At 50.3% G+C, this 26588-nt stretch overlaps 1 protein-coding gene and 1 long non-coding RNA gene across 2 annotated transcripts; one reads left to right on the top strand and one right to left on the bottom strand.

The window, feature by feature from the left end:
• The first annotated feature begins 779 nt into the window (after positions 1 to 779).
• Positions 780 to 7086, top strand: THY1 (Thy-1 cell surface antigen). The gene is made up of 4 exons (XM_040258222.1): positions 780 to 1229; positions 3994 to 4054; positions 4552 to 4887; positions 5640 to 7086. Exons 2-4 carry the CDS (start codon positions 4018 to 4020, stop codon positions 5750 to 5752), a joined length of 486 nt encoding a protein of 161 aa, XP_040114156.1. The 5' UTR covers positions 780 to 1229; positions 3994 to 4017; the 3' UTR covers positions 5753 to 7086.
• Positions 7087 to 10084: 2998 nt separating this feature from the next.
• Positions 10085 to 26546, bottom strand: LOC120876373. The gene is made up of 2 exons (XR_005724155.1): positions 26350 to 26546; positions 10085 to 10697 (listed from the first exon to the last, which is right to left on the bottom strand). It is a non-coding gene; the product is annotated as an uncharacterized LOC120876373 (long non-coding RNA).
• Between the last annotated feature and the right edge of the window lie 42 nt (positions 26547 to 26588).

Genomic DNA, 26588 nt, shown 5'->3' with positions numbered 1-26588 from the left:
TTGGAGACACAAGTCATCACCACTGGCTATTTAAAATAAAAAAAAAAAAAACGGTCCAAGGGCTTCTGGTGACTTCAAATTAACGGAGCAAGGACAGATGCCCCAGAAGATTAAAAGCGTGGTATCTGCTATTCTTGCTAGTGGTCCTGCCTCCTCTCCCTTCCCACAGTTGCAGAATTTCCCTTTCCCCTGGGCTGAGCTGCAGCAGTGGAATATAGCTCAGCACCAAAGACTTGGGTCTCCAAAGACTTGGGTCTCCAAAGACTTGGGGCTCCATAGCCCAGATCAACTGGCCATCTCTCCACCTCTTAGCCATGAAATGGGATGAGATGATCCCAGCAGATTGTGGCCATGGATGGATGGAACAGGCCAAGCAGAGTGTTTTCTAAAGGGCAGCAGCACCCCACCTCTTGTCTGAAGACCAAGCACACAGCGCTCAGGGACTTGGGTGGGTGTGAGGGGTAAGAGGAGAACATGAAATCGAGAAGAACCTTCTAGCTGTCTGCACCAGGAAGTGCCAGCCCCGGAGTTGAGGGACACAGTGCCCCAGAGCAGAAAGCCTCTTAAGAGATGGGTGTTCTAGGCTGGGTGAGGAGTTGGGGCAGGGCTGGGGACCAAGAAAGACCAAGTGCTCCCTTAAGGGCTGTTGCCATGTGGAAATACACCCCACTATCTTCCTTTGGAGAAAACCTGGAATATTCCAAAACCAAAAACGTCTCACTGGCTGCTCCCGCGGAGAAGAGTTCTAGGTGAAACGGAAACGAGGAGGCGTGGGCGTTGCCTAAGGGGGCCCAGCAGCTGGCTTCCATCCACCATTCCTTACCCCCTCGGTCTTCGCGCAGGCTTCCAAAACCTAGGTCAAAAGAAAGGGTTAAAGCCTTAAAAGGGGAGCGGTCTCGGCGGCGCTCTGGGAGACGGCTAGCGTTCCCTGAGCGACCCCAGCCCGATCTCCAGGGTCCAGAACCCCGCCCTCCCAGGCCAGGCCAGCCGGCCACAGGATGGCGGCCCCCTTTTGCTGCAGAAGTCCCCTCTTTCTATCTCGGGCCGCCTCCTCCTCCCTCCACCACCCTTTTTCTCTGTCGCTCAGCCTCTGATTGGCCGAGCCCCCGGGCCCTCCCCGCTCCCCCTCTCCCACCCCTGGTGAAAACTGCGGGCGCGGGGTACGGTGCAGCAACTGGAGGCGGCGGCGCGTCTGCGGGCAGCTGCAGCGGCGGAGGACCGGAGGCCAGGTGGGAGCTGGAGCCAGGGCGGGACCCGGGGCGCAGGGATAGGTCTCTGGCGTCCAAGCAAGCCCTCCCGACCCGAGGCTTTAGAAAACGGACCGAGAGCGCCCTGGGAAGGAGCTGCGCAGTGCTTGGAGAGGGGCCTGCTTGCAAGGCAGGGGCGGGAGCAGCGGCGCACCTTTCGCCCGCTGGGAGACGTTTACCTGGGACTGGAGTGCTGGAGGAGAACCGGGAGGAGAGCGGCAAGGACAGGCTTGGGTTCTGCTCTCCACCCAGAAGTACCCAAACCCAGATCGTAAAGGCGCGGGGGCGGGAGCGGGGCGGTGAGACTGGGTGAGACTAAGGGAACGGAGGACCGAAAACCGAAGGCAGTCTCTGCCCTGCGACCTCGCGGCGGGCTTGGTGCGGGGCATCCAAGGAACGGGAAACCGCAGTGCCGCGAGGCCCGCGGCGGGGGAGGAGTGCGGGGGGGGGGGGGGGGGGGGGCGGGCCCCCGGGAGAAAGACCGGCAGACAGGGGAGGCGAGAACCGGAGAAGCATAAGCGAGGGGGAAGGGGGACCTCAGTTGGGAAAGGAGAGGCTTGAAATAGGGAAACGGAATAACGATGGGGTTAGTCGAATGCGGGCTAGAGTGGGAGGGAGCGCGAAGCTTCTCCGGGTTCTGAGCTGCGGGGAAACAAGGCCAGGGAAACGCTAACAGACGGTGCCTCCTCTATAGCGTCCACCCCACCCTTCCGCTCTGCAGCCCCTTCCAGCTCCAGCCCCATTTCTTCCTTTCTAGTTCTAGCCGCCTCCCCGCTTCCTCTCTAGATCGCAAGCTCGCCACCCGCCTCTGTAACTCGGTGTCTGCTAATCAAAACCAGATGTTGCCACCCCCCTTTCTTCCCCAGCAGCACCTCCGGGTCCCTTTTGGCGGGGGTCTGAAAGGGAACTGACTGCAGCGCAGGCGCCCGGGGATCCCAGCCTCGCCCCTCCCTCCCCGCACTGGGCAGAGCGCCGGGGACCTGGACGCCGCTAGCGGCGCGCCCTGCGCGCGGGAGCGCTAGCACCCGGCCACCGCCCTCCTGTGGCCTCTCCCATGCGAGCGCTGCTGCGGACAGGCTAGGCTACCCGCTCTGTTGCCTCGCCAGGATACTGATTGAGCCCAGGCTGCAAAAAAAGATGGGGCAGAGAGCCGAGTCAGAGAGGCTACCAGAAGCCGGACTGGAAAATTGCAGGTCCAGGAACCCTGCCCAGAGAGCTGAACAATAGAAAACGTCTTGGTTCCGATGCAGAGAACACATGCAATAGGAGACCACTGTCACCTTCCTCACCTACAACCAGAGACACGTTTAGACGTGTGCCACGTGGGGCCCCACACACACATGACCGACCACCCAGCCATCATCCCCAGCCACACAGTTGGTCAGAGATAAACGCTTGTGGGTCACTCATTCTTGAACAGTGCCAGATGTTTGTCATTTTCATTAAGCCCATCACAACCCGGTGGGTATCTAAAGCCAGGTTCATTCAGTATCTTTCAGACATCTGTTATATGCCAGGAACTGTTTGGGTATTGGGGAGTTTCTTCAGAACAAGAAATAGGAAGTCCCTGAATGAGAAGGTTTTGTTTCATGGGTAGAGAGTTCTGGTTTTTGCAAGATGAAAAGGTGTTTTGCTGAACTTTTATTTCAGGTTGGAAGGATCCTTAACAAAAGAAACCACAAATAAATACACAATTTCAATATTTAATAGAGGCTTATTTATATATAATCATTAAAAGAAAAGAGAACTAGAAAAAGTAAAGTAACAGCATATACATCACCAAATTGGGCCGACCAACATCCAGACTTAAACAGCACTGGGAAGTCCCAAATAACAGCAGTCTGGAGTCCCAGTTGGAAAAATGTCCCAGGCTGTGTGTCCACTTAGCGGGTGAGACTTCAGATTGCAGTTTTGGGGGTTCCTGCTTATAATGCCAGGCCTTACAGTGATAGCATCGTTTGTTTGCATGCAGAAATGCTCTTCTGGATTTTTTACTTATTTAACCCTTTTACAATGCTGTTTGTTTCACCTTATGAGTCATAGGATTTCATTAGACCCTGGGAGATTGGCCAGACCCTTCAGGAGTTCAAGAATTCCAAGACCCGCTCTTTTTTCTTTTTTCTTGACTAAAGCGCCACCTGACTAGCTGTGCTTGCAGGCAGGCACAGAATCTGGGCAGTGTCCAGGCAGGTCAGAGGCCTGCTCGCCTGCTTCTGAAGCCTGAACAAGACTTCCTCCATTTTAATTTCCGCAACAAAAGGGTTCCGGAGATTGGCTGCACTACAGTGTGGATGAACTTAACGTTTCTGAATTGTACACTTAAAAATGATTAGCAGGGACTTCCCTGGTGGTCCAGCGGTTAAGACTCCATGCTGCCTGATGCAGCCAATTTTTTTTTTTAATATATATGGTTAAGATAAATTGTGTTTCTGCAAATTTTCCGATAAAAAAAGTAGGAGGTCCCTGCCTTGGAAACGATCAAGTCACTTATTCAAAGCCACCCAGCTAGTAAATGGTCACATACACACACACCACAGAAGGCTGTGTTCTCCCACCCCCTTGCTTCCCTGACAGGGAAGAGCTGGGTGGTAGTGTCACATTCACTGAGAGGAGGGGAGGGGAGAGGGCTGTAGAGAGGGGCTTGGATGGCCATTATGGGAGGTCTCCTGAGGGCCCCCAACCCTGGCAGTAAGTCTGGGGACACCTGCCCTACCTCCTGGCTGATTCCCATCTTGTTCCACCCCAGATCCAGGACTGAGCTCTCGGCACCATGAACCCTACCATCGGCATCGCCCTCCTGCTGACAGGTATGGGGCAAGGGGTAGGGCTGGGATTCCAAGCTCCCTGGCTGCTTTCTTTTCAGAAAAGCTAGCTTCTTCCTCAAGAACTCAGAAGGTGGAGGTGACTAAGGGGGAGAGGGCTTCTTTTATCCCTAAGACAGCTAAGCAACCTAGTTGGTTTTCTGACTACCTGGGACCATTTCTGGAAACACAGTTCACTAAGCCTGTCCCATACTGAGTTGGAATCTGCAGATGCGGACCAAGATACAGCATCAACTCCCCCGAGATCTCCTGCCCCTGGAACACACTGGCAGGACCCCAGGACTAAAACAGAGGGAGATGGGCTGGAGTCTGCAGAAGGGAAGGTACACTGGCCCTCAGGGACCACTTGGGCAGGGAGAGGTGCTCGACAGCAGACCCTTGTGCCCTCCCTGGTCAGGCCTTTCTCTGCTGTGAATGTGGGTGGGAAGCCCCCTGCTCTATAGGTCCTTCCCCAACTTGGAGAGTGGCACTGCTGGTGCCAGTCTTACAGGTGGCCCGTGGGCAGAAGGTGACCAGCCTGACAGCCTGCTTGGTGAACCAGAGCCTTCGTCTAGACTGCCATCATGAGAATACCACCACCACGCCCATACAGTATGAGTTCAGCCTGACCCGTGACACAAAGAAGTGGGTGCTCTCTGGCTCCAATGGGGTCACTAGGCCAGAATACAGCTCCCGAACCAAATTCATCAGCAAGTACAACCTTAAGGTCCTCTACCTGTCCAACTTCACCACCAAGGATGAGGGGACCTACACATGTGAACTCCGCCTCTCTGGCCCGAATCCCACCGTCTCCAATAAGGATGTCTCTGTGTTCAGAGGTGAGGCAAGCCCCCTGCAAGATCAAGTAAGCGGGCAGAGGCAAGCTGGGGAGGAATGGGCCAGCTGGGACACCAGGCAAGCCTCTTGGCTGGGCCGCAGAGGAGAGTGGCCCCGTAACCTCTCTCCCCTTGTCCCCTACTGCCGCCTGTGCCCAGGGGAATCACTACGCCCAGCCTGAATGGGGGAAGGGCTAAGGGGACAGTCAGACAGGTGGAGTAGTGTGGTGGATGCTTCCCCTATGACTGTGGGCAAATCACTAGGCCTCCCCAAACCCCCTTCTCCCCACCTGGAAAATAGGATGGCTCTAGCTACCTCACCCACAGTTTTCTTGTGAGGATACGTGTTCAAGGGCTCAGGAAAGGAAAAAACAGATGAAAGTGTTAGTCACTCAGTCGTGTCCGACTCTTTGTGACCTCATGGACTGTAGCCCACTGGGCTCCTCTGTCCATGAAATTCGCCAGGCAAGAATACTGGAGTGGGTTGCCATGCCCTTCTCCAGGGGCTCTCCCCGACCCAGGGATCCAACCTGGGTCTCCTGCATTGCAAGCAGATTCTTTACCGTCTGAGCCACCAGGGAAGCCCTTCAGGGGCTCAGGAACCTGCAAATGGGAAAGATGGTTGGTTCAACCAGGTTGGCCCTGGTTGCAGCCAAGACATCATGGCGCCAGCCTCCCCAAGGGAAAGCACCCTTGCCTGGGCCTGGCCCCTCTCCATTCCCGCCTTTCCTGTCTGCCCCATTCTCTCGCCACAGATAAACTGGTCAGGTGTGGGGGCATAAGCCTGCTGATCCAGAACACCTCGTGGCTGCTGCTGCTGCTGCTCTCCCTGCCTCTGCTGCAGGCCATGGACTTCATCTCCCTGTGACAGGTTGGGCCCACGGAGGACACAGGAAGCCACAAGGCCCAGTCCAGAGATCCTGCTTCTCTGAGTCGGCTAACCCCCTTCCCCACAACCCTCACACACCTTGGGGAGCAATGGGGACCCCTCCCCTCTCCTAAGGAATTCCAGTGCTGCATGCCTTTCCCTCCCCTCCGCCAGTGCCACCTCACACCCCCTCTGCCCGCCACTGGCTACTTGTACTCTTTGTTCCAGAGCTGCTTCCGTCTGGTTTATATTTAGGGCTTATCCTTCCTTTTCTTGGGGAGTTTGTGAACGGGGAAGCCAGGATTAGAGACCTGATGGAGAGTGAGGGGATGGGAGGGGTGGAAGGATGGAGGTGTATCAGTCTCTGGAGGCCGTCATCCTTGCCCACGGGGACCTGAGCCCTGGGAGAGCCCTGCACGAGGAGGGGGAGGGTGTGTCTGGCCCGAGCAGGCGGGACGGTGCCTGAAGGCCCCGGATGTGGTGGCCCATCACGTGAGGGGAACGCTGAGCGTCGCCACGAGCACTCTCTGCCACAGAAGAATGCCATCTTCTCACCCTGCCGAGGGGCCCTGGGCCCAGGGTCTGCTCCAGTGACAATGCCGATTGTGTGGGAAGCAGTGCTGATGGGTTAGGGGCAGGTGGAGGGGGCACCACAGAGGAAGCTACAGCTGGGAGTCCAGTGTTTCTCACTGGCCAACCAGCAGCTGGGAAGGCGGCAGAGGAGGACAAGCCTGCTCCCAGGCTTATCCCAATATGAGCTTCCAGAACTCGGACCTGGAGGCAGTAAAGTCAGGCCTGGTAGAGGCCCTGATGGAGACCCATGGAGTTTGGCCTCAGTGTTTCTCCGGGAGGCTCTTCCCCTCTCCCCCAGCAGTGCCTAAGCCTTCTGGCAGCCCCCTGCCCCTTAGGCCTGCCTTCTCAGGGACCTCCGGGGGCCGCTGAGGCAGGCCATGGGGTGAGACCCACGAGTGGGACCTGTCTTGAGCGATGGCTTTTCCCAGCACCCAGCTCCCCACCCGGCGGCTCTGCCAAGTCTCGTGACCATGTGTAGTGCCAGCGCAGCTTATGGCATCTCGTTGAGGAAAAAGAATACTGTACAATAAAACCAAGCCTCTGGAATCTGCCCTCCTGTGGGTCTCTGCTTTGCTCCTCTCTCCAGGCCTGTCCCCCACTCCCTTAGCCAAGAGGTCCAACCCCCTGCCTCCTGTCCCCCCACTCCCTGTCTTCAGCAGCCCTTCCTCTCCCCTCTGCCTCCAGGGGTGGACTACTGCACGCCTGGCTTCTTAACCATTTTAACACCACGTGTTTGCCCAAATAAAGGAATATTCCCTCTCTGCAGACTCACCTGCCCACAACACGGTTTGGGCCAAGCCACATGGCGCTGGTTCCAGGATAGGCTAATAAGCATCAAGGTGCAGAGTCTGCCTTCTCAGATGGGGTTGTTCTCAGATGAGGTTACATCTGCTACATGGGAGCTGCCCACATCCATCAAGGTGCGACGACAAGCATCTCTTAAGTCCAGCCTGGCCATAGAGAGCACTGGGGTGGGGAGACAACACAGGCCCATCCTGGGCTCCCTCCCCTAAAATCACTGAGCAGAATGCCAACAGTGCCCCCTGGCACCAGGAGCTAGAACAGCACCACAGGGTGGCTCTGGGTCCCAGTGGCGGGCAGAGTGACACAGCTCCCAGATGTCCTTCCAGGCTTTGCCAGGGGATCTGGGGGAGGAGAGTGGTGACTACCCAGAATCTGACTCATCTGATATTTAGTGCTGGGTAGGATGATTTTTCTGAGCTTTTGCTTAAAGGCCTATAATCTAAGTCACGCCAGTGACTCCCAAGCCCTTGGTGGCCAGGCTGGAAGACAGCAAGAGAAGCCCCCAAGGAAAAGAAACTCTCACCAACAACAGGGGCCCACCCATCCCCACATGGGCTGTCAGACATTCAGTACAGGGCACCCAGCCTGCGCACAGGTCCCTTTGGGTTTGCTTGGTGGTGGTTTCGTCCCTAAGTCGTGTCCAACTCTTACAACCCCATGGACTATAGCCTGCCAGCCTCTTCCATCCATGGGATTCCCCTGGCAAGAATACTGGAGTGGGTTGCCATTTCCTTCTCCAGGGGATCTTCTCAACCCAGGGATAGAACCCAGGTCTCCTGCCTTGGCAAGCAGAGTCTTTACCATTGAGCCAAAAGAGCCTTTAGCAGGGGAAGGGAACTAAAATGCTACACTCGGGGTAGTAAGAGTTCAAGTCAGAAGGAATTGGGAAGCCAGGCGTGCAGCCTCGACTGTGAGAAGCCATGAGACCCTGGCACCTGCGTGAGCCCCCTGTGGGGTCTTTGTCACCCTGGCGCTGTACCCCTCAAGAGTTTAGTGCCCCACCCCCTCAAGGGTCCCCCTACCGCTGTGGTGTGTAGGGGGAGGAGGACAGCCCAAGGCCCACAGTGAGTGGGGTTAGCTTCAGAAGATACAGAGGCCATCTGAGGTCCAGGGGCTCCCGGAAGGCAGAGACGGAGAAGAGAGGCACAGGCCTGGGCCTGAGAAGGGGCTCAGTGACAAAAGTCAGAGCCGTCAGGCCTCACAGCACAAGCTGACCGGGAAAGACTGTGGGCCAGGGCTGCGGCGGGCTCTCAGAGGCAGGCCACGATGGCAGTCAGCTCCTCTCGGTCAAGGCAGGAGAGCCTGAAGCGCTGCAACACGTCCACAGTGACTTGGCTAATAACAAAGAGGGGTAGTTAGGGACTTTGGGAAGGTCGTGTACACGCTGCTGTGTTTTAAATGGATAGCCAACTAGGACCTGTTATGTGGAACTCAGCTCAGTGTTATGTGGCAGCCTGGATGGGAGGGGGGTTTGAGGGAGAATAGGTACAGGCATATGTATGGCTAAGTCCCTTCACTGTTCACCTGGAACTACCACAACATTTTTAATCGGCTATACTCCAATACAAAATTAAAAGTTTAAAATTTGGGGGGGAAAAAAAAAAGAGGGCTGGGCCCCAGCCATCCCTGGTTCCTGCACTGATGCCCAGAACTCACCCCACCAAGCCCCACCCACTCCTCCTCACCCCTCCCCCACGCCCCCCTCGGCCATCTCAGTCCCTCCGTTAGGGCACAGAATGCTTGCTCCGTGGAAACAGAGAGAAGCTCCTCTCCACACCTCCATCACTGAGACAGAGGAACATCTGAACATCTGGCGTGAGGGTCTTCCGAACACCCAGGGGCTACCTCGGGAAGGGCAAGGGGATCACCGTGGGGAGACGCAGGGACTCTCCCTGGCCAACCAATAAATGTACCTGGCATCCAGGGGACCCATGACATGTGTCCTCCAGCCACCCCACCCCTCTGCCCACCGCCACCAGCATGATGTTCCTGTCCTGTGTCTGCCTCTCCCATGTTGTCATGAACAGGTTTCTCTTTACATGTGAAGGAAGCAATTCCCAGGTTAGGAGTCAACCACTTTCTCATCTATCATTAAGGAATCTGTGGGGCTGGAGTCCTGAGTTCTGGCAAAGTGTGACAAAGGTCCTCCCTCCTGCTAATCCAGCAAGGATTCAGGACAAAGCCGGGACTGCCCACCCCTCAGGAGGATCGTGTCCTGTGAAGACTCCCAGAAGGATTTCCCTGGTGGCTCAGCGGTAAGAGAATCTGCCTGCCAATGCAGGGGACTGGGATTCAATCCCTGGTCTGGGAAGATTCCACATGACGAGGGCCAACTAAGCCTGTGCGCCACAACTATTGAGCCTGTGCTCTAGAGCCCTGGAGCTGCAACTACTGCAGATTAGAGCCCGTGTTCTGCAACAAGAGAGGCCACCCAGATGAGAAGTTCACCCATAGCAACTACAGAGTAGCCCTCGCTCACCACAACTAGAGAAAGCCCACTGCACACAGCAGCAAAAACCCAGCATAGCCAAAAAAAAAAAAAGACTCTTGGGAGGCATCTTTGCCCAGGCAGAGGAAGACCTGGGGACAGAGAAGGTATGGAAACGGGCACATGCTGGAGAGGGCAGAGTAGGGCCAACGGGAGAGTTCTGCAGAGGCCAAGCGTAGCTCCACCCTGGAAGGGCCACTGGTGGCTGGCCTGGCCCAGCACAGAGGTGGGAGTAGCTGGCAGTGGGCATGGTCAGAGGAGGTCATTCAAATAGCTTCTGGTGCTTGGTGGAAACCTGGGCTACAAGATCCTAGTCATGTCACCCTTCAATGCCTCACTCCTCTGATTTCCAAAATAAGATGGGGGAAACTCCCTGGTGGTCCAGAGGACTCCACGCCCCCCACTGCAGGGAACTAAGATCCTGCAAGCTTCGCAGCGCAGCCAAAGATAAAAAATAAAGTCAGATGGTAGCACTAGAACATGTATTTGTACAACAAATGTTAAGTACCTAGCTGTGCTAAGAGGTAAATGACACAGCCCCTGGCTGAAAGAATCTACAGCCCAGTAAGAAGTCAGGAATCGATTTCAATGCAGTGATTGTTGCTAGGAGGCAGCAAAACTGTGGCAGACTGCGTAGTGGCTTCCCAACATGCATTCTCCTCTTCTTTCTCCGCAGTAGAACCCACAAATTTGAACTAGAATAAAGACTACATTTCCCAGCTCCCTTGTAGCAAGATGTGCACATATGGCTAAGTTCTGTCCAGTGGAACATTAACAGAAAATAATCAGTATAATTTTTATGTATGTGTCTTCAGTCACTCAGTCATGCCTGACTCTATGATCCCGTGGACTATAGCCTGCCAAACTCCTCTGTCCATGGAATTTTCCAGGCAAGAATACGGGAGTGAGCTGCAATATTCTTCTCCAGGGGACTGTCTCGACCCAGGAATCGAACTCTGTCTCCTGCGTTGCAAGCAGAGAAGTGCTCTTAAAGAGAGAACGTGTGCTTTTCAGCCTTTTTCATCTTCATGCTGGCTGGAATGTGGAGTTGATGGCTGAAACTGGAGCAGCCATCCTGTGCTGTAAGACAGAAGTTGAATGCTACACAGGACAAAGTACAAGGCAGCAGCTGGGATTCCTAGTGATGGTAGAGCTATTAGAGAAGCCATGGAATACTGTGTTAGAGCGACTGTTACTTGGAATTTCTGCACTCACAACTGAGCCAAAATGTACCTTTAAAAAGAAGTTGCTAGTTAACACAACTTAACTATATGCTTAAAAATGGCTAAGATAGTAAATTTTATATATATATATATATATATATATATATATTATTTACCAACAAAAAAAAAAGCCAAAAATCAAATTCAGAGAGACAGAAAGTAAAATGGTGGTTGTCAGAGGTTGAGGGGAGGGGGAGGAGGGATAGGGAGTCATTATTTAATGGGTACAGAGTTTCAGTTCTGCAAGATGAAAAGCATTCTGGAGATGGATGATGGAAGTTGTACAACAATGTGAGTGTACTTAACACCACCAAACGGTTTTATGTATTTTAACACAATTTTTTTTATTAAAAAAGGAAACAAGGGAACTTTTTGCTGTGTTTATGTGAGCACTTACATTTGTAAAATGCATTTTAGAGTCTTACCTGTGTCAGGAAGTAAAAAGGTCAGACAGTGGGCAGATTACACATAGATGGAAAGAGGAGGTACAGGGGGCCAAAAGTTGACAGGCCAGAGGGCGGGAAGGAGCATCCACGTGGTTGTTGAAATCATGGAGGATGAAAGAGACACAGTGGAAAGGAAGCCATTGAGCCCGAAGCCAGCAGTGACCTGGAGCCAGCAGGTGGCAGCAGTGAGGAAGGGTGGCAATAGGGTACCCAGCTGCCGGTAGATTCCTCCACAAGGGAGGGAGGCCGCAAGGACACGCCCCCCACACCTGCTGTGGGTTGAAGTGTAGCCTCCCAAAAAAACGTACAGTCAAGTCCTAATCCTCATGACCTATGAATGAAGCCTTATTTGGAAACTGGGTCTTTGCAGATGTAATCAAGCTAAAATGAAGTCATAGGATCAGGGTTAGTTGCTCAATCATGTCCAACTCTGTGACCCTATGGACTGTAGTCCACCAGGTTCCTCTGTCCATGGAATTCTCCAGGCAAGAATACTAGAGTGGGTTGCCATTCCCTTCCCCAGGGGATCTTCCCTACCCAGGGATCCTGCATTGCAGACAGATTCTTTACTTTCTGGGCAACCAGGGAAGCCCATAGGATTAGAGTGGACCCTAATCCAAAGATTGGTGTCCTTATGAGAAAGGGCAATTTGAACACAGAGAAACAGGAGACATACAGAGAAGACCGCCATGTGACGATGGAGGAAAGATTGGAGTGGTGCTGCCACCAGCCAAGGATCACTGGGGACCACCAGAAGCTGGAAGAGGCCAGGAAGGACCCTCCCCTAGAGGCTTCAGAGGGAGCATGGCCCTGGCAACACCTTGATTTTGGACTTCTGGCCAAAAGTGTAAGTCTAAGAAAAAACATTTCTGTTGCTTTAAGAGATGGTCATTTGTCCCGGCAGCCCTAGGACACCCAAATCCCACCTCCTGACCCTGAGGTATGTGAGGGATGGAGTAAAAGCAGACTCCACTGGAAGTGGGGAGGGAAGCTCGGGAAGGAAGGGAAGCTCGGGAAGGAAGGGAGATACATACGTACATACACACACACACACACACACACACATATATATAATTATGGCTGATTCGCATTGTTGTGTGGTACAGGCCAACACAACATCGCAAAGCAATTATCTTCCAGTTTAAAAAAAAGCAGACTCCACTAAAGGAGGCCTCAAGGGAAACAATGTCCTCAGGGGACAATGAGTTTCATTGAAGGCCAGCACTCAGACTCTCCGGAGAAGAGGCTGAGAACAAAGCAGAGCTTGTCCATCCCAGAGAAGTGTCCAGGCATGAGAGGGTTTTGGGGAGGTGGGGACGGGAACTGGCTCAGGTAAGGAGATGCTACAGAAGAGAAATGCTGAATTCTCTGGACCACTGGTGACGGAGCCGGACAGGGAGAAGCGGGCCTGAGGCAGTCACTATGGGACGGTGGGCAGTCAGTTTAATTATGGCCTGACACTTGGTCCCACTGTCCCGGGCTCTTGGGGTGTCAGCTGCAGCCTTGGCATATTTAGGACCCTGGCACCTCTGGCTGTGGGGCCTTCTGGGGCAGCTCCACCCCCAACACAGGGTGACACAGCCTCTTGGAGCCTCCGTGTCTTCTGATGACAACAGCCAGCATCACAGCTCTGGGTTCAGGCTTCGGGCTTTAACGCTTCGTGGCTTTCTGCCATCTAGACCCTAGCTGTCCAGTATGGTAGCCACTAGCCACATGTGGGCATTTAGACATAAACAAGTAACACTTAAGTAAATTAAACTTTCAGTTCCTCAGCCACAACAGCCACACTTCAAATGCTCAACAGCACACGTGGCTGGTGACGTTCCCTCCTCACAGAAAGCTCTATTGGACAGAGCTGGACCAGACCAAGGGCAGGAACCACGGTGGTTTACACCGGAGTCCTTATGAAGCAGAGCTTTTCACCTCAGCCAAACTCGTGAAGAGGAGGAGGGCCTTTAATAGGAACACCCCTCACCTCACTCCCTCAAGTGAGGGTCAGCTCCAGCAATGCTCTGAGCACACCAACCCCTCAGAGCCCAGAACACAGTGTCAGGAGGCTCAGAAAGGAGAAAGCTTCTTCACCCGGAGAGTCTAAGATCCATCACCCCCCATTCTTTACTTCCTGTCAGCACAACTAACAGCGAAAGTCCACTTCCTTCAGAGGCATGGGCTGGGGTATGCCTCTAACCCTAAGAGGCCACTCACACCCAGACTCATGACACACGCCAACTCAGTTCATTTGAAAACGTCTGTGTTAGCCAGCCATCTGGGCCCTGAGTAGGCCTGAAGGAAGTCCACCACCCACCAGCTCCGTCTCACTTTCTATCACCTCCAGCCCCACCCCACCTCCTGGCCCGAGTCCCTGTCTCACACCTCCGATCCTGCACACATACGCTGGGCAGAGACCCAGCCAGGGCACTCAAAACTCAGAGCCAAGTCATACTTTCTCCCTAGTGCCTTCTAAAAAAGCTAGAAGGCCAGAAAACAATTCCCATCCACCAGATCTAACTACCCTCTCAGTTCAGTGATGGATACTTGCTCCATGTCTGGGAAACTAAAACCTCTTTGTGGTTATTTTCCCAAAGCAAAGAATCAGTCGGCCCCAGTGGGAAGTCTCTCCCTCTCTATAAACTGAAAATGTGCTTGCAACTTTTTCAAAAATATATTTATTATTTCTATTTGGCTTCACCAGGTCTTTAGTCGGAGCATATGGAATCTAGTTCCCTGACCAGGGACCGAACCCAAGCCCTGGGAGGCATTGGGAGCGTGGAGTCTTAGCCACTGGACTGCCAGGAAAGCCCCTGTGCTGGCAACTTTTAAAGGATGGTTTTTCCTGCTTCTCCTTACCAAGGTGTCAAAAATCAGGATCTGATCTCAGGTGCCTTTATAAAGGCACCCTTTATAAAGGATTCTGCAAAGTCGGCTTGGAGACCATAAGGGAATGAGACAGCAGGGCCATGCCATCCGGAAATCCTAAAGTTCGGGCAGAAGGCACCTAGCGTGAGGAGAACCCCTAACTACATGGTGCCTGCACTGAACCAAACTATACTGTTGAAACTGCAGGGAAATCCCAAAAAGGTGAAGTCACCCAGGGATGACAAACATAAATTAAAATATACATATCACTGCTAACTTCAGGTCTGTAAAATGTTACTGATACTTCCTTTAGTGTGAGTGTTAAATGTCAGCATTGATTTTAGTCAAGATAAAATAGTTATCAGGCATTGGGTATGTCACTCAGTCTTCCTCAACTTATTATTATTTTTTTTTATTAAAGGTCTTCAACCATAAAAACCTCACATTGTTTTCCAGAAACCTGACTCTCAGGATTGGGAAGAAAATTTTGCCAAACCAGGAGAAATATGAGAATGAAACTCAGGGAGCTTCCCTGGCAGCCCAGGGGTTAAGACTTTGCCTTCCAATGCAGGGTTGGGGATGCCAAAATACCACATGCCTCTCAGCCAAAAAAAACAAAACTGAAAACAGAAATACTGTAGCAAATTCAACAAAAACATTAAAAATGGTCAACACCAAAAAAAATCTTAAAAAAAAAAAAGAAAAGAAAAAACTTGGAACTAAGATGCAACAGAGGTGGTAAGAGGGGAACCTGAGGGGAACAAAAGAAAGAGAATGGTCCCCACAAGATGCAGTGCGTACAGTACGATGATATTGTGAAATATTACTTTTGTTGGCTTCCCTTTACCCCTATGCTGCTGCTGCTGCTAAGTCGCTTCAGTCGTGTCCAACTCTGTGCAACCCCATAGACGGCAGCCCACCAGGCTCCCCCGTCCCTGGGATTCTCCAGGCAAGAACACTGGAGTCCAGCCAAGGTTTTGTGCTCATGCCTCAGTAAAAGGATGTGACAGCAAAAGCCAGGGGGCAGGGCTGCCCTTGTAGCTCAGTGGTGGAGAATCCGGAAGATTCCACAAGCCGCGGAGCAGCCGAGTCTGTGCGCTACAACTACTGAGCCTGTGCTCTAGAGCCCGGGAAGCACAACTACTGAAACCCACATGCCCTAGAGCCCATGCTTCGCAACAAGAGAAGCCACCGCAAAGGGAAGACTGGGCTCTGCAACCAGAAAAAGGCCCATGGGACAACGAAGACCCAGCACAGTAAAAAAATAAATACAGAAATTATTTTTTAAAAAAAAGAAAGGGGAAAAATGGGAAGCCAGTTCTGGCCTTTATGCTCCACCAGCCTAGACCCTTCACAAGACAGAAAGGACTCATGGCCTAGAGAGAAGTTGTGGAAAAGATGTCTTGGGTAAAGCCAGGCCTCCCATTGGCACAACCACCAGCACCACCTGCAGACACAAGCCAGAGGCGAAGCTGCCAAGAGACAGAAAAAAAACCCAGAGAAGGTTTTGAGATCTGACCACAAGGGGGCCCTACCACCCAACCAGGGGTAGATCCTAAGATAGAGGACAGGGCCCCAGACAGAGGAAGTGACTGCAGAGAGCAGCCTATTTTGGAGACAGCTGAAACCTTGGACAGCATCATGCTTCCTTCCTCATGCTATTCTGGGGCCTGGAACAGTCAGAATAATTCCGTGTCCAAGAGTGACCGATAGGTAGCAGAGACACATCAGACCTAATGAGGTCACACAAGCAGGAACCAGGCAACATACATCCCAATGGACACTTGGGTGGCCATTTAATATTGGGTTGGCCAAAAGGTTCATTTGGGTTCTTCTTACAGAACATCTTACAGAAAAAACCCAAATGAACTTTTTGGCCAACCCAATAATAAGGGCCACTTCCTCCAGGGCTTTAGTAAATATGTATGGGACACCCCTCAGAGTTCAGGCAATCCTTGCAGAAAGGAAGGGCAACTCCATCAATGGACTGAAACTCAGTGTCCACCACTCCAGTTAAATAGGGGCTGGCTCCACATAGAAAGGTTTCCCAGGTAGTTCAGTAGGAAAGAATTCACCTGCCAAGGAGGAGACTCAGGTTTAATCCCTGGGTCAGGAAAACCTCCTGGAGAAGGAAATGGCAACCCACTCCAGTATATTCTTGCCTGGGAAAGCACAGGCAAGGCAGGCTACAGTCCATGGAGTTGCAGCGTCAGACACAACTTAGCAACTAAACAGCAGCCACAGAGAAATGTAGCCGTATTGGGAAAAAAAAAAAATGTTAGTTTCCTGTGTATCTGAATTGGAAGACTAAGAGAATACCTCTATTTGAGAACTATGGGAGGAGAGAAGTTGAAAACTAGCAAATTTTTGGTAGTAAACTAGATAGATGATGCCACCATTCATAGATGTGGGGATTAAAGGAAGGGGAGCAAATGGAATGCAAAATGGTAAGTTTAAAGGTTTAGACATGCTCAGATTGAGGTACTGATGTGATATCCAAGGGTATGTCAGAAGGCAGTTGGAATAATAGCTGATGTATGAGCGGGAGATCAGATGAGCTCAGGCACTCACTACATGCCAAGCACCACTGAAAGCTTTTTGTTTATATGAACTTTTCTTTTTTCACCGTGCCACATGGCTTACGGGATCTTAGTTCCCCAATGAGGGATTGAACCCGCACCCTCGGCAGTGAAAGCATGGAGTCCTGACCACTGGACTGCCCGAGAATTTCCTAAACGAACCCATTTAGTCCTCAAATCAACTCCGTGAGGAAGCAGACACTACTATCCCCATTTTTTTGGATATCTTTTTTGACATGCACACTGCTGTTTCTTTCTTTCTTTTTGGCTGCGCCGGTCTTCGTTGCTACGCACAGGCTTTCTCTAGCTGTGGTTAGCAGGGGCTACACCTAGTTGTGGTGCAGTGGCTTCTCTTGTTGCGGAGTCCAGGCTCCAGGGGCAGGGGCCTCAACAGCTGCAACACATGGGCTCAGCAGTCGTGACTTGTGGGCTCGAGGACACATGGACTCAGTAGTTGTGGCCCACAGGCTTAGTCGCTCTGCAGTATATGGGATCTTCCCAGACCAGGGATCAAACCCATTGTCCCTTGTATTGTCAGGCAGATTCTTATCCACTATGCCACCAGGGAAGTCCCCCATTTTTTGTTAACATATGAAGATACAGATGTAAAAGTTGCAGGCTCACCACTAGTAACCAGAGGAATCAGAAGTTCTCTCAGGAAATCTACAGCATACAATCTGCAAGTATAACAGCCACGGTGCTATAAGCTCTCTGAAAACTGAGACTGAAGGGACACCAGAGGAAAGGGGGAATGAGAAGGAGGCAGCAGGGAGTAAAGGAGAAAAGCATAATCACACAATCTGTGGGAGGTATTAATTTTGTAAGAGGTCAAGTAATCGAGTATGACTAAAAAGGCCCATTTGGAGCGAGCAAGCGGGAGAGGATGCTGAGTGGGTGCGGGCAGTTTCCGGCTGTCTGCAGAATAGATGGGGAGGTGGGGAGACAGTGTGCACAACTCTTCCAAGAGAACTGTGAAGAGAAGAGAGCTAAGAGATTTCAAGATTTATGGGCTTTTTTAAGGGAAAGAATTGGGAGACTTATATGTCAAAGGGAAAGTTCGGCAGATATCGTATAACATCCCTTATGTGTGAAATGAACTTACTTGCAAAACAGAAAAAGACTCACAGACATGAACTTGCTGGATGGTAGGGGGAGAATGAAGGGAAGGGGAAGTTAGGGGATTTGGGACGGACAGGTACACACTGCTATATTGAAAATGGATAACCAACAAGCACCTACTATACAGCACAGGGAACTCTGCTCAATGTCATGGGGCAGCCTGGATGGGAGGGGAGTTTGGGAGTAAAATGGATACATGTGTATGTATGGCGGAGTCCCTTTGCTGTCCTCCTGAAACTACCACATCGTTAACTGGCTATACCCCAATACAAAATAAAAAGTTAAAAAAAGAAAAAGACAGGACTCCACCAGGGACAGTGACTGTGAATGTGGCGAGGAAGAATGAAAACTAGCAAAGAAGTTTGATTGAAAGTGGAAACACGTTCAATCCCTAATTTCCAACCTCATACCAGTCCTTGAAGCTGCTTGACAACCCTGTCTGTGCACAGTTCATACACTCGCTCTCCCAGCCACTGGCCCATACCATCTAGTTCTCAAAGGGTCATCAGACCAGCAGCTTCAGCACCACCCAGAAACTCCTTAGAAACTCAGATTCTCAGGCCCACCCAGCCCTCCAGAGCCAGACACTCTGGATGGGGCTTGAACAGACTCTAGGTGACTCTGATACACACTCAAGGTTAAGTGCCCCGAGATGACTAGTGCATCAGCTCCGCCCCGACCTCTCTCAACTTCCAGCCCTTTCTCCATCCTCTCTCTCAGCTGACCTTGCTGCCTAATTCACTGAGGAAAAGAGGCCATCCAAGAGAATCTCCACCAGATTCCACCACATCCATCCATCTCTGTGCCGTGGTGCCCATACTGTGCTGCTCATTTCTCACTCTGGATGCACCTTAGTGCCCTGACCAAGGCCAAGTTCTCATTCTGTACAAGATCCCATCCGCTCTTACCTCGTCAACAAGGTTGCTCCACTAATCTCTCTCCTGCATCATCTGACTCTGGCTTTTTCCCATCAACATATAAACGTACAACTATTTTTCCCACTTAAAAAATTGTCTTTGTAACTGAACAGGACCCTGTGGGGCCCTCCCAGCACAGAGCCGCCTATATCCTCTGCCTTTCTCTTATTTGTAGAAAGTCTTTAGCCTCCTAGGCCTTCCCAAAGAACAAATTTAATCAGAGAAGTGAGAAAATGCAGAATGAAAGGAAAACAGTCAAGCAAGACAATAAGAGTTTATCTACTAAACCAAGTCAAGGGAGACTTCCCTGGTAGCCCAGCGATTAAGACTCTGTGCCCCCAAGGCAGGGGCCCTGGGTTGGTCCCTGGTCAGGGAACTAGACCCCACACATGGCAACAAAGACCCCCACAAGCCAAAACTAAGACCTGGCACAGCCAAATACATTTTTCAAAAATAAATAAATAAGCCAACTCACAAACTTTAGTTCCTCCTCAAGGGCCATGGATAATATTCTGAGCCATATCCTTTGAGCTATTCTGCAGATACTGAAACCCTCACCAGGTGGAAGAAGTTAACTACATGCTGACCACCAACACTTAGACCCCAGACAGTTGCAACTGAAACTGTGCAACTCAGACTGGGTTTCACAGTCTGAACCCACAGTCTTTTAACTGAGATCACACACCTGGCCTCAGGACTTAATGAAACTCAGGTTACTGATGTCTCATCACAAAAAGAATTCAGTGAGAGACAAAGGGATAGATAAAAAGTGGACTTAGAACACACTCCACAGACAGAGTGTAGGCCATCTCAGAAGGTGAGAGCAGCCCCAGTGTATGGAGTTGTCAGTTTTTACAAGGTGGGTAATTTCATAAGCTAATGAGTGGGAGGAGTGTTCTAGCTATTTGGAGGAAGAGGTGGGAATTTCCAGGAATTAGGCCACCACCCACTTTGACCTTTAGGGTTAGCTCTGAACGGTCAAGGTGCTGGAGGGTGTGTCATTTAGATGCTAAGGTATTATACTGAGCATATAATGAAACTCATTTGCCATCACTTCATGGCAAACCAGATGGGGAAACAATGAAAACAGTGAGAAACTTTATTTTCTTGGGCTCCAAAATCACTGCAGATGGCGGCTGCAGCCATGAAATTAAAAGATGCTTGCTCCTCGGAAGCTATGACCAACCTAGATAGCATATTAAAAAACAGAGACATTACTTTGCCAACAAAGGTCTGTCTAGTTAAAACTAAGCCTTTTCCAGTAGTCATGTATGGATGTGATAGTTGGACTATAAAGAAAGCTGAGTGCCAAAGATTTGATGCTTTTGACCTATGGTGTTGGAGAAGGCTCTTGAGTCCCTTGACTGCAAGGAGATCCAACCAGTCAATCCTAAAGGAAATCAATCCTGAATATTCATTGGAAGGACTGATGCTGAAACTGAAACTCCAATACTTTGGCCATCTAATGTGAAGAACTGACTCACTGAAAAAGATCCTGATGCTGGGAAAGATTGAAGGCAGGAGAGGGGGTGACAGAGGATGAGATGGTTGGATGGCATCACCGACTTGATGGACATGAGTTTGAGTAAGCTCCGGAAGTTGGTGATGGACAGGGAAGCCTGGCGTGCTGCAGTCCATGAAGTCGCAAAGTGTCGTACACGACTGAGCAATGGAACTGAGCTGAACTGAATGAGGCTCAAGGTCCACTGGAAGTCATCTCCTGCCATCTTGGACCTAGATGTTTCTAACCAGTTTGTCATGGTGGCTCAGTGGTAAAGAATCTGCCTGCCAAAGAAGGAGACACCGGTTCAGTCCCTCGGTTGGGAAGATCCCCTGGAGAAGGAAATGGCAACCCACTCCAATATTCTTGCCTGGGAAATCTCATGGACAGAGGAGCCTGGCAGGCTACAGTCCACAGTGTCGCAAAAGAGTTGGACACGACTTAGCAACTAAACAAAAATTCTCTACCACCACTTAATGTCAGAGATGTCAAGGACAAACTGGCACTTGCCAAAGGCATTTGCCACCTGCCTCTGCAGGGATTGAACCCCGTGCTATTGCAGCTGTTGATCTTCCACATGCCCTGAAGGAAGTTCAGGGTGGAAAACAGGAGCTAGATACTTTGTGTTCCAGGAAAACTGGCAGAATGGGTCCTTAGATAGCTAGATATTTTCAGGAACTGATTTTATGAGCCCAATCCTTGCATCTCCTCCTATCTAGACAAGCACTAAATCCCCTCATGGTGACATCAGCCCCTCATGGCTAGCAGAAAACTTCTGCAAAGAAAGTGCTTGATTGTGTGAACTGCCCCCTTCACCAAAACCACATATACTGACCTCCTCACCACCTTACCTCATTGGAGCAGTTTCTCAGAGATATTTGAGGTGCAGCATCTCAGGCTGCAGTTCTCATTTTGCCCCCAAATAAAACTATTTTGCCCCCAATAAATCATAACTCTCACATTGTGTATCTTTTTTAAGTCGACAGAGAGCGCCAGGGTTCAGTCCTTGTACATCTTTTCTTTCCTGTTTATATTTGCTCCCTTGGTGATTTCTTTTAATCTCAATGCTTTAAATAACATCCGTATGCTGATGAATCTCAATTGTCTATCTCCAACCCAGATCTTGCCAAACATGTAAATCCAACTTCTTTCTTGGTGTCTTGACACGCCTAATAGACATCTCAAACTTAATACATGTTAAATCAAGTTCCTGATCTTTCCCTCACTCCCAAATCTGCTCCTTCTGTGATGTATATGTGCACGCACTCACGTGCACACTCAGCTGCTCAGTCTTGTCGACTCTCTGCGACCCCAAGGACTGTAGCCTGCCAGGCTCCTCCGTCCAAGGAATTTTCAGTGCAAGAATACTGGAGTGGGTTGCCATTTCCTACTCCAGGGATCTTCCCAATCCAGGAATTAAAACCCGTGTCTCCTGTATTGGCAGGCAGATTCTTTACCACTGAGCCACCTAGAACAAAATCTGACTACATGTTGGATCTGTCTTTTACTCTAATCTTGGCTTCCTGTTGCTTTTGTTCACTAACAGGATACTGTCTGTACACAGTGGCCTTCCATAGGGAACCCTCCCTTCTGCCTGAAGATTAAACCAAAGTGCCTTTGTTTAGGGAGACATCCTGGTCTTGTCCACCTGTGAATGGCTATAAGAAAGAAGAAATTAACACACTTCCTTCCCTCTATTACACAAGACAGGCCATTCCAGGAGATATTTGCAAGACTTATGGCCTTTTGGGGCTTTCTAGGCGGCTCAGTGGTAAAGAATCTGCCTGCCAATGCAGGGGACTTGGGTTTGATCCCTGGACTAGCTACAGTCCATGGGGTCACAAAGAGGCGGACACGACTGAGCAATTTCACTTCACTTCACTTCTTGGAGGAGGAAATGGCGTCCACTCCAGTATTCTTGTCTAGGAAATCCCATGGACAGAGGAGCCTGGTGGGCTACAGTCCATGGGGTCACAAAAGAGTTGGACATGACTGAGCATACACACACGGCCTTTTTAAATACTTTACTTCCTCATCTCCTCCCCATCTCTGTTCTATAGAAGACATCCAGACCCTGATAAGATGGTTTTTCTGAGACACTAGTCTGCCATCTTCTCTGCCAACTTTCCGAATAATGTCTCTATTCCTCGCCTCAGCACCTTGTCTCCCAATTTACTGGCCTGTTGTGCACGGAGCACAAAGACCTAGGACTCAGTAAAACTTTCACAGCCTATACATCCTCAGTTAATGGTCAGGCCAAAAATTCCTCCCTTTTTCTTATGCCACCCAATCCATTAGGAAACCCTATTGGCTCTATATTCAAAACATCCAGGATCCAACTGCCTCTCACCTGCTCTCCTGTTACCACTAACCAGAGCCCCCATCACCTCTCACGGGATGACTGTAGTGGCGCACTTGGTCTCCTGCTTCTACTCAGGCTCTCTCCAGATCTGTCCTCCATTCACTGTGGGGTCCCATACCAAGGTCACAGATGCGAGACCTTGAACGAAGGCCATCTATGGCACTAACTGAACCCAGCTGTAACCACTGCCAAAAGCCCCCCAGTCCTTACAGGCAGCTTCCTGACCCCAAATCAGGCAAAATACTCACCCTAACCAATCACCTAAGGCCACCTTTCCAGCAGGAATTTTTTTTCTTGAGGCTATAAAAATTGGCTGCTGCTGCTGCTAAGTCACTTCAGTGGTGTCTGACTCTGTGCGACCCCACAGATGGCAGCCCACCAGGCTCCCCTGTCCCTGGGATTCTCCAGGCAAGAACACATTTCCTTCTCCAATGCATGAAAGTGAAAAGTGAAAGTGAAGTCACTCGACTGTGTCCGACCCTCAGCGACCCCATGGACTGCAGCCTACCAGGCTCCTCCGTCCACGGGATTTTCCAGGAAAGAAACTGGAGTGGGTTGCCATTGCTTTATCCAATAAAAATTGGCTACTAACCCACAAAAACTGTTAACTCTCCCTGACCTGTCAGAAGGTCGGCCCACTTCACTTGAAGCACCCTAAACTCACTCCCTTCTGAAATACTCTGTGTCTGGAAATTCTTTTCCAACCCAGGCTCAGACTGCCATGACATACAGTGGTTTTAGGGACTCTGTTAAAGCAAAAATCAGATCTACATCCCTCCTCTGTTCAGTGGCTCCTATCTCAGAGTAAAAGTTCAGTTCAGTTCAGTTCGTGTCCAATTCTTTGCGACACTATAGACTGCAGCACATCAGGCTTCCCTGTCTGTCACCAACTCCCGGAGTTTACTCAAACTCATATCTATCTATCAAGTCGGGGATGCCATCCAACCATCTCATCCTCTGTCATCCCCTTCTTCTCCTGCCTTCAGTCTTTCCCAGCATCAGGCTCTTTTCCAATGAGTCAGTTCTTCGCATCAAGTGGCCAAAGTATTGGAGTTCCAGCTTTAGCGTCAGTCCTCCCAATGAATATTCAGGACTGATTTCCTTTAGGATTGACTGCTTTGATCTCCTTGCAGTCCAAGGGACTCTCAAGAGTCTTTTTCAACATCACAGTTCAAAAGCATCAATTCTTTGGCACTCAGCTTTCTTTATAGTCCAACTCTCACATCCATACATGACTACTAGAAATCTTCTTTCCAGTAAAAGTTAAAGTCACTGAAATGCTCTTAGGATCCAACAAGGGTGTTCCCTTATCTCTTTGACTTTGTCTTCCACTCTCTAGCTTGTCGTCGTTCACTCCAACCGCACTCATCTTCATTCTCTTCCTCAAAGGTGGCCTACCTCAGGACATTTGCATTACTGTTCCCTCTGTTTCGAATACTCTCTGCCCAGACATCCAGATGGCTCACTCCCTTAGCTCCTTTGGGTTATCCAAAGTCACTTTATCATTGGGACCATCTCTGATATCATCTGACACACTGTATCATACTCCCTGATTTATTTGCCTCTATTACTCTGACTGCCATCCAATACTATATAGTTTACTTATTTCCTTATTGTCTTCTACTTCTACAAAATGTAAGCTCCTTAAAGGCAAAGACTTTGCCTGTTTTGTTCACTGCTGTATCCCCACTTCCAAGAAGATTACCCAGCATGTCCAGCAGCTATCCCTAAAATGCAATGGAATGAGGGTCCTAAGGTAAACAGAGTAGGCGGTCCCTGGAGAAAGAGAACTAAGTATTGCATTCTTGACAAAGGAGAAGCCATTTTTGGCTGAAGCTGTTTTGTCATCTAAGCCTGGCCTCAGTGGCAGATCTTGAACAGGTCTCAGTGACCAATGACCTTAAGTGAAGGGAAAGAATGCAGAAATAAAGGAAAACCAGTCAAAAAACAATTGCTCAGTTAAGTAATAGTAAACAATAGTTTAATAAAAAGAGTCCTAGTTCTTCCTCAAGGGATATACATAAGAATCTGATGTCAATCTTTTCCTTCAGCTGGATCTAAGATCCTCACCAAGGTGGAGGATGATAACTATCTGCTGAGACCCTAGACAGGTCTGAATCTAGGGAATGATGCTGACCTTTTCCAACACTCTGACTTCAATCAACTAAGGTGAAGTCACTCAGTCGTGTCACTCTTTGCGACCCCATGGACTGTAGCCCACCAAGCTCCACTGTCCATGGGATTCTCCAGGCAACAGTACTGGAGTGGGTTGCCATTTCCTTCAATCAACTAAAGCCCTCTGTTAAAAAGCAGAGACATCACTATGCCGACAAATTCCATCGAGTCAAAGCTATGGTTTTTCCAGTAGTCATGTACGGATGTGAGAGTTGGACTATAAAGAAAGCTGAGGGCCAACGAATTGATGATTTTGAACCGTGGTGTTGGAGAAGACTCTTGAGTCCCTTGGACTGCAAGGAGATCCAACCAGTCAATCCTAAAGGAAATCAGTCCTGACTATTCATTGGAAGGACTGATGCTGAAGCTGGAACTCCAATACTTTGTCCACCTAATGCAAAGAACTGACTCATTGAAAAAGAGCCTGATGCTGGGAAAGAATGAAAGCAGGAGGAGAAAGGGACGACAGAGGATGAGATGGTTGGATGGCATCCCCGACTCAATGGACATGAGTTTGAGCAAGCTCTGGGAGTTGGTGAATGACAGGAAAGTCTGGTGTGCTGCAGTCCATGGGGTCACAGAGTCAGTGACTGAGGGACTGAACCAAACTGAAGGCTGTTAACCTTTGATCCAATTCTATGAGGAATTCTGCTTAAGCCCCTTCATGAATATGCATACACTGCTGAATCCCTCATGAATATGCATGTACCCTTAGCTTAAAACTTCCCTAATTTTGCTGTTCACGGAGACACTGCTTGGGGAAAGATCCCATCTACTCTCCTCACTTGCTGCAAGTAATAAATTCTTCCTTCTCCAGATCTGTTGACTTGGTTGTGTCTTTTGGCTTGACACCCACCAAAAGGGGAACCTGGTTTGAGGGTAACAATAGGAAACAAAAGAGCTGCGATCTGGAAGATATTTGTCTTGCACGAGAGGGACACAGCTCTCACCGCTCCTGGAGCAGAAGTAAGAATGAATTCAGCTATGTTTGTAGGCAGAACTTTAAGGATTTCCCTCCTGATTGCCTCTAGTTCCTCAGGGAAATAGAAGACAAGGAGGGACTTAGGAGAGTGGTAATGGACAAATGCCAGCTGTAGAGAACAAGAGAAGCAGCTAAGGACACTTGGAAGGACTGATGGTCCAGGTGAAATTGAAAACCTTGGACTTGCCTTGGCACCAATCTACCTGGCCGTGTGGTTTTCTTCACAGTAGAGGAAAGGGGGAAAGATATATACAAAGAATGGAAGTGACCAAAAAATGAAGTTTCCTTTGGCTTTTTCTTGAAAGACAAAAAGAGAATCACTTCTACTGACCCAGTGCCATCGTTTACCCACTTCAGAAAACACCACCAGTCACTCGTCTCATGTTAGTAAAATAAGCAGAGAGTGTCTTAAAGAGTAGAGAAGAAGGGAAGAGGCAGAAGAACTGGCCCTCTCCCAGTCGGGTGGGAAGGAGCTGGAACATTTAGCCTTCCCTAAAAACTGAAAGCTGATATGTACGCCCTGGGGTTCAACGCCGAGCCTTCTCCCCGTGACCCTTCCTCTTTCCCAATACCTTCCAGCTGTCCCGTCGTGTCATATTCAGGTCCACTTCAGGTGCTCCAACCACCCCCTCGAAGCTCGCGTGCCTTTTCTCCACGTGGTTCTCTGTATATGTCGGTCGCCTGGGAGATCTTGGTCGGGCGGGGCTCTGATGACGTCATAATAGGAACAAGCCAATCGCCGTGACGCGTCTCAGCGACGCGAGACGCGAGGTGTGGCTTTGCCGGCCCCGGGCGCAATGAGGCGGCAGCC

The sequence above is a fragment of the Oryx dammah genome, unplaced genomic scaffold, assembly GCF_014754425.2.
Source record: "Oryx dammah isolate SB20612 unplaced genomic scaffold, SCBI_Odam_1.1 HiC_scaffold_17, whole genome shotgun sequence".
Classification (NCBI taxonomy): Eukaryota; Metazoa; Chordata; class Mammalia; order Artiodactyla; family Bovidae; genus Oryx; species Oryx dammah.
The sequence above is the reverse complement of the archived record's forward strand: the minus strand, read 5'-3'. Positions and strand labels throughout refer to the sequence as shown.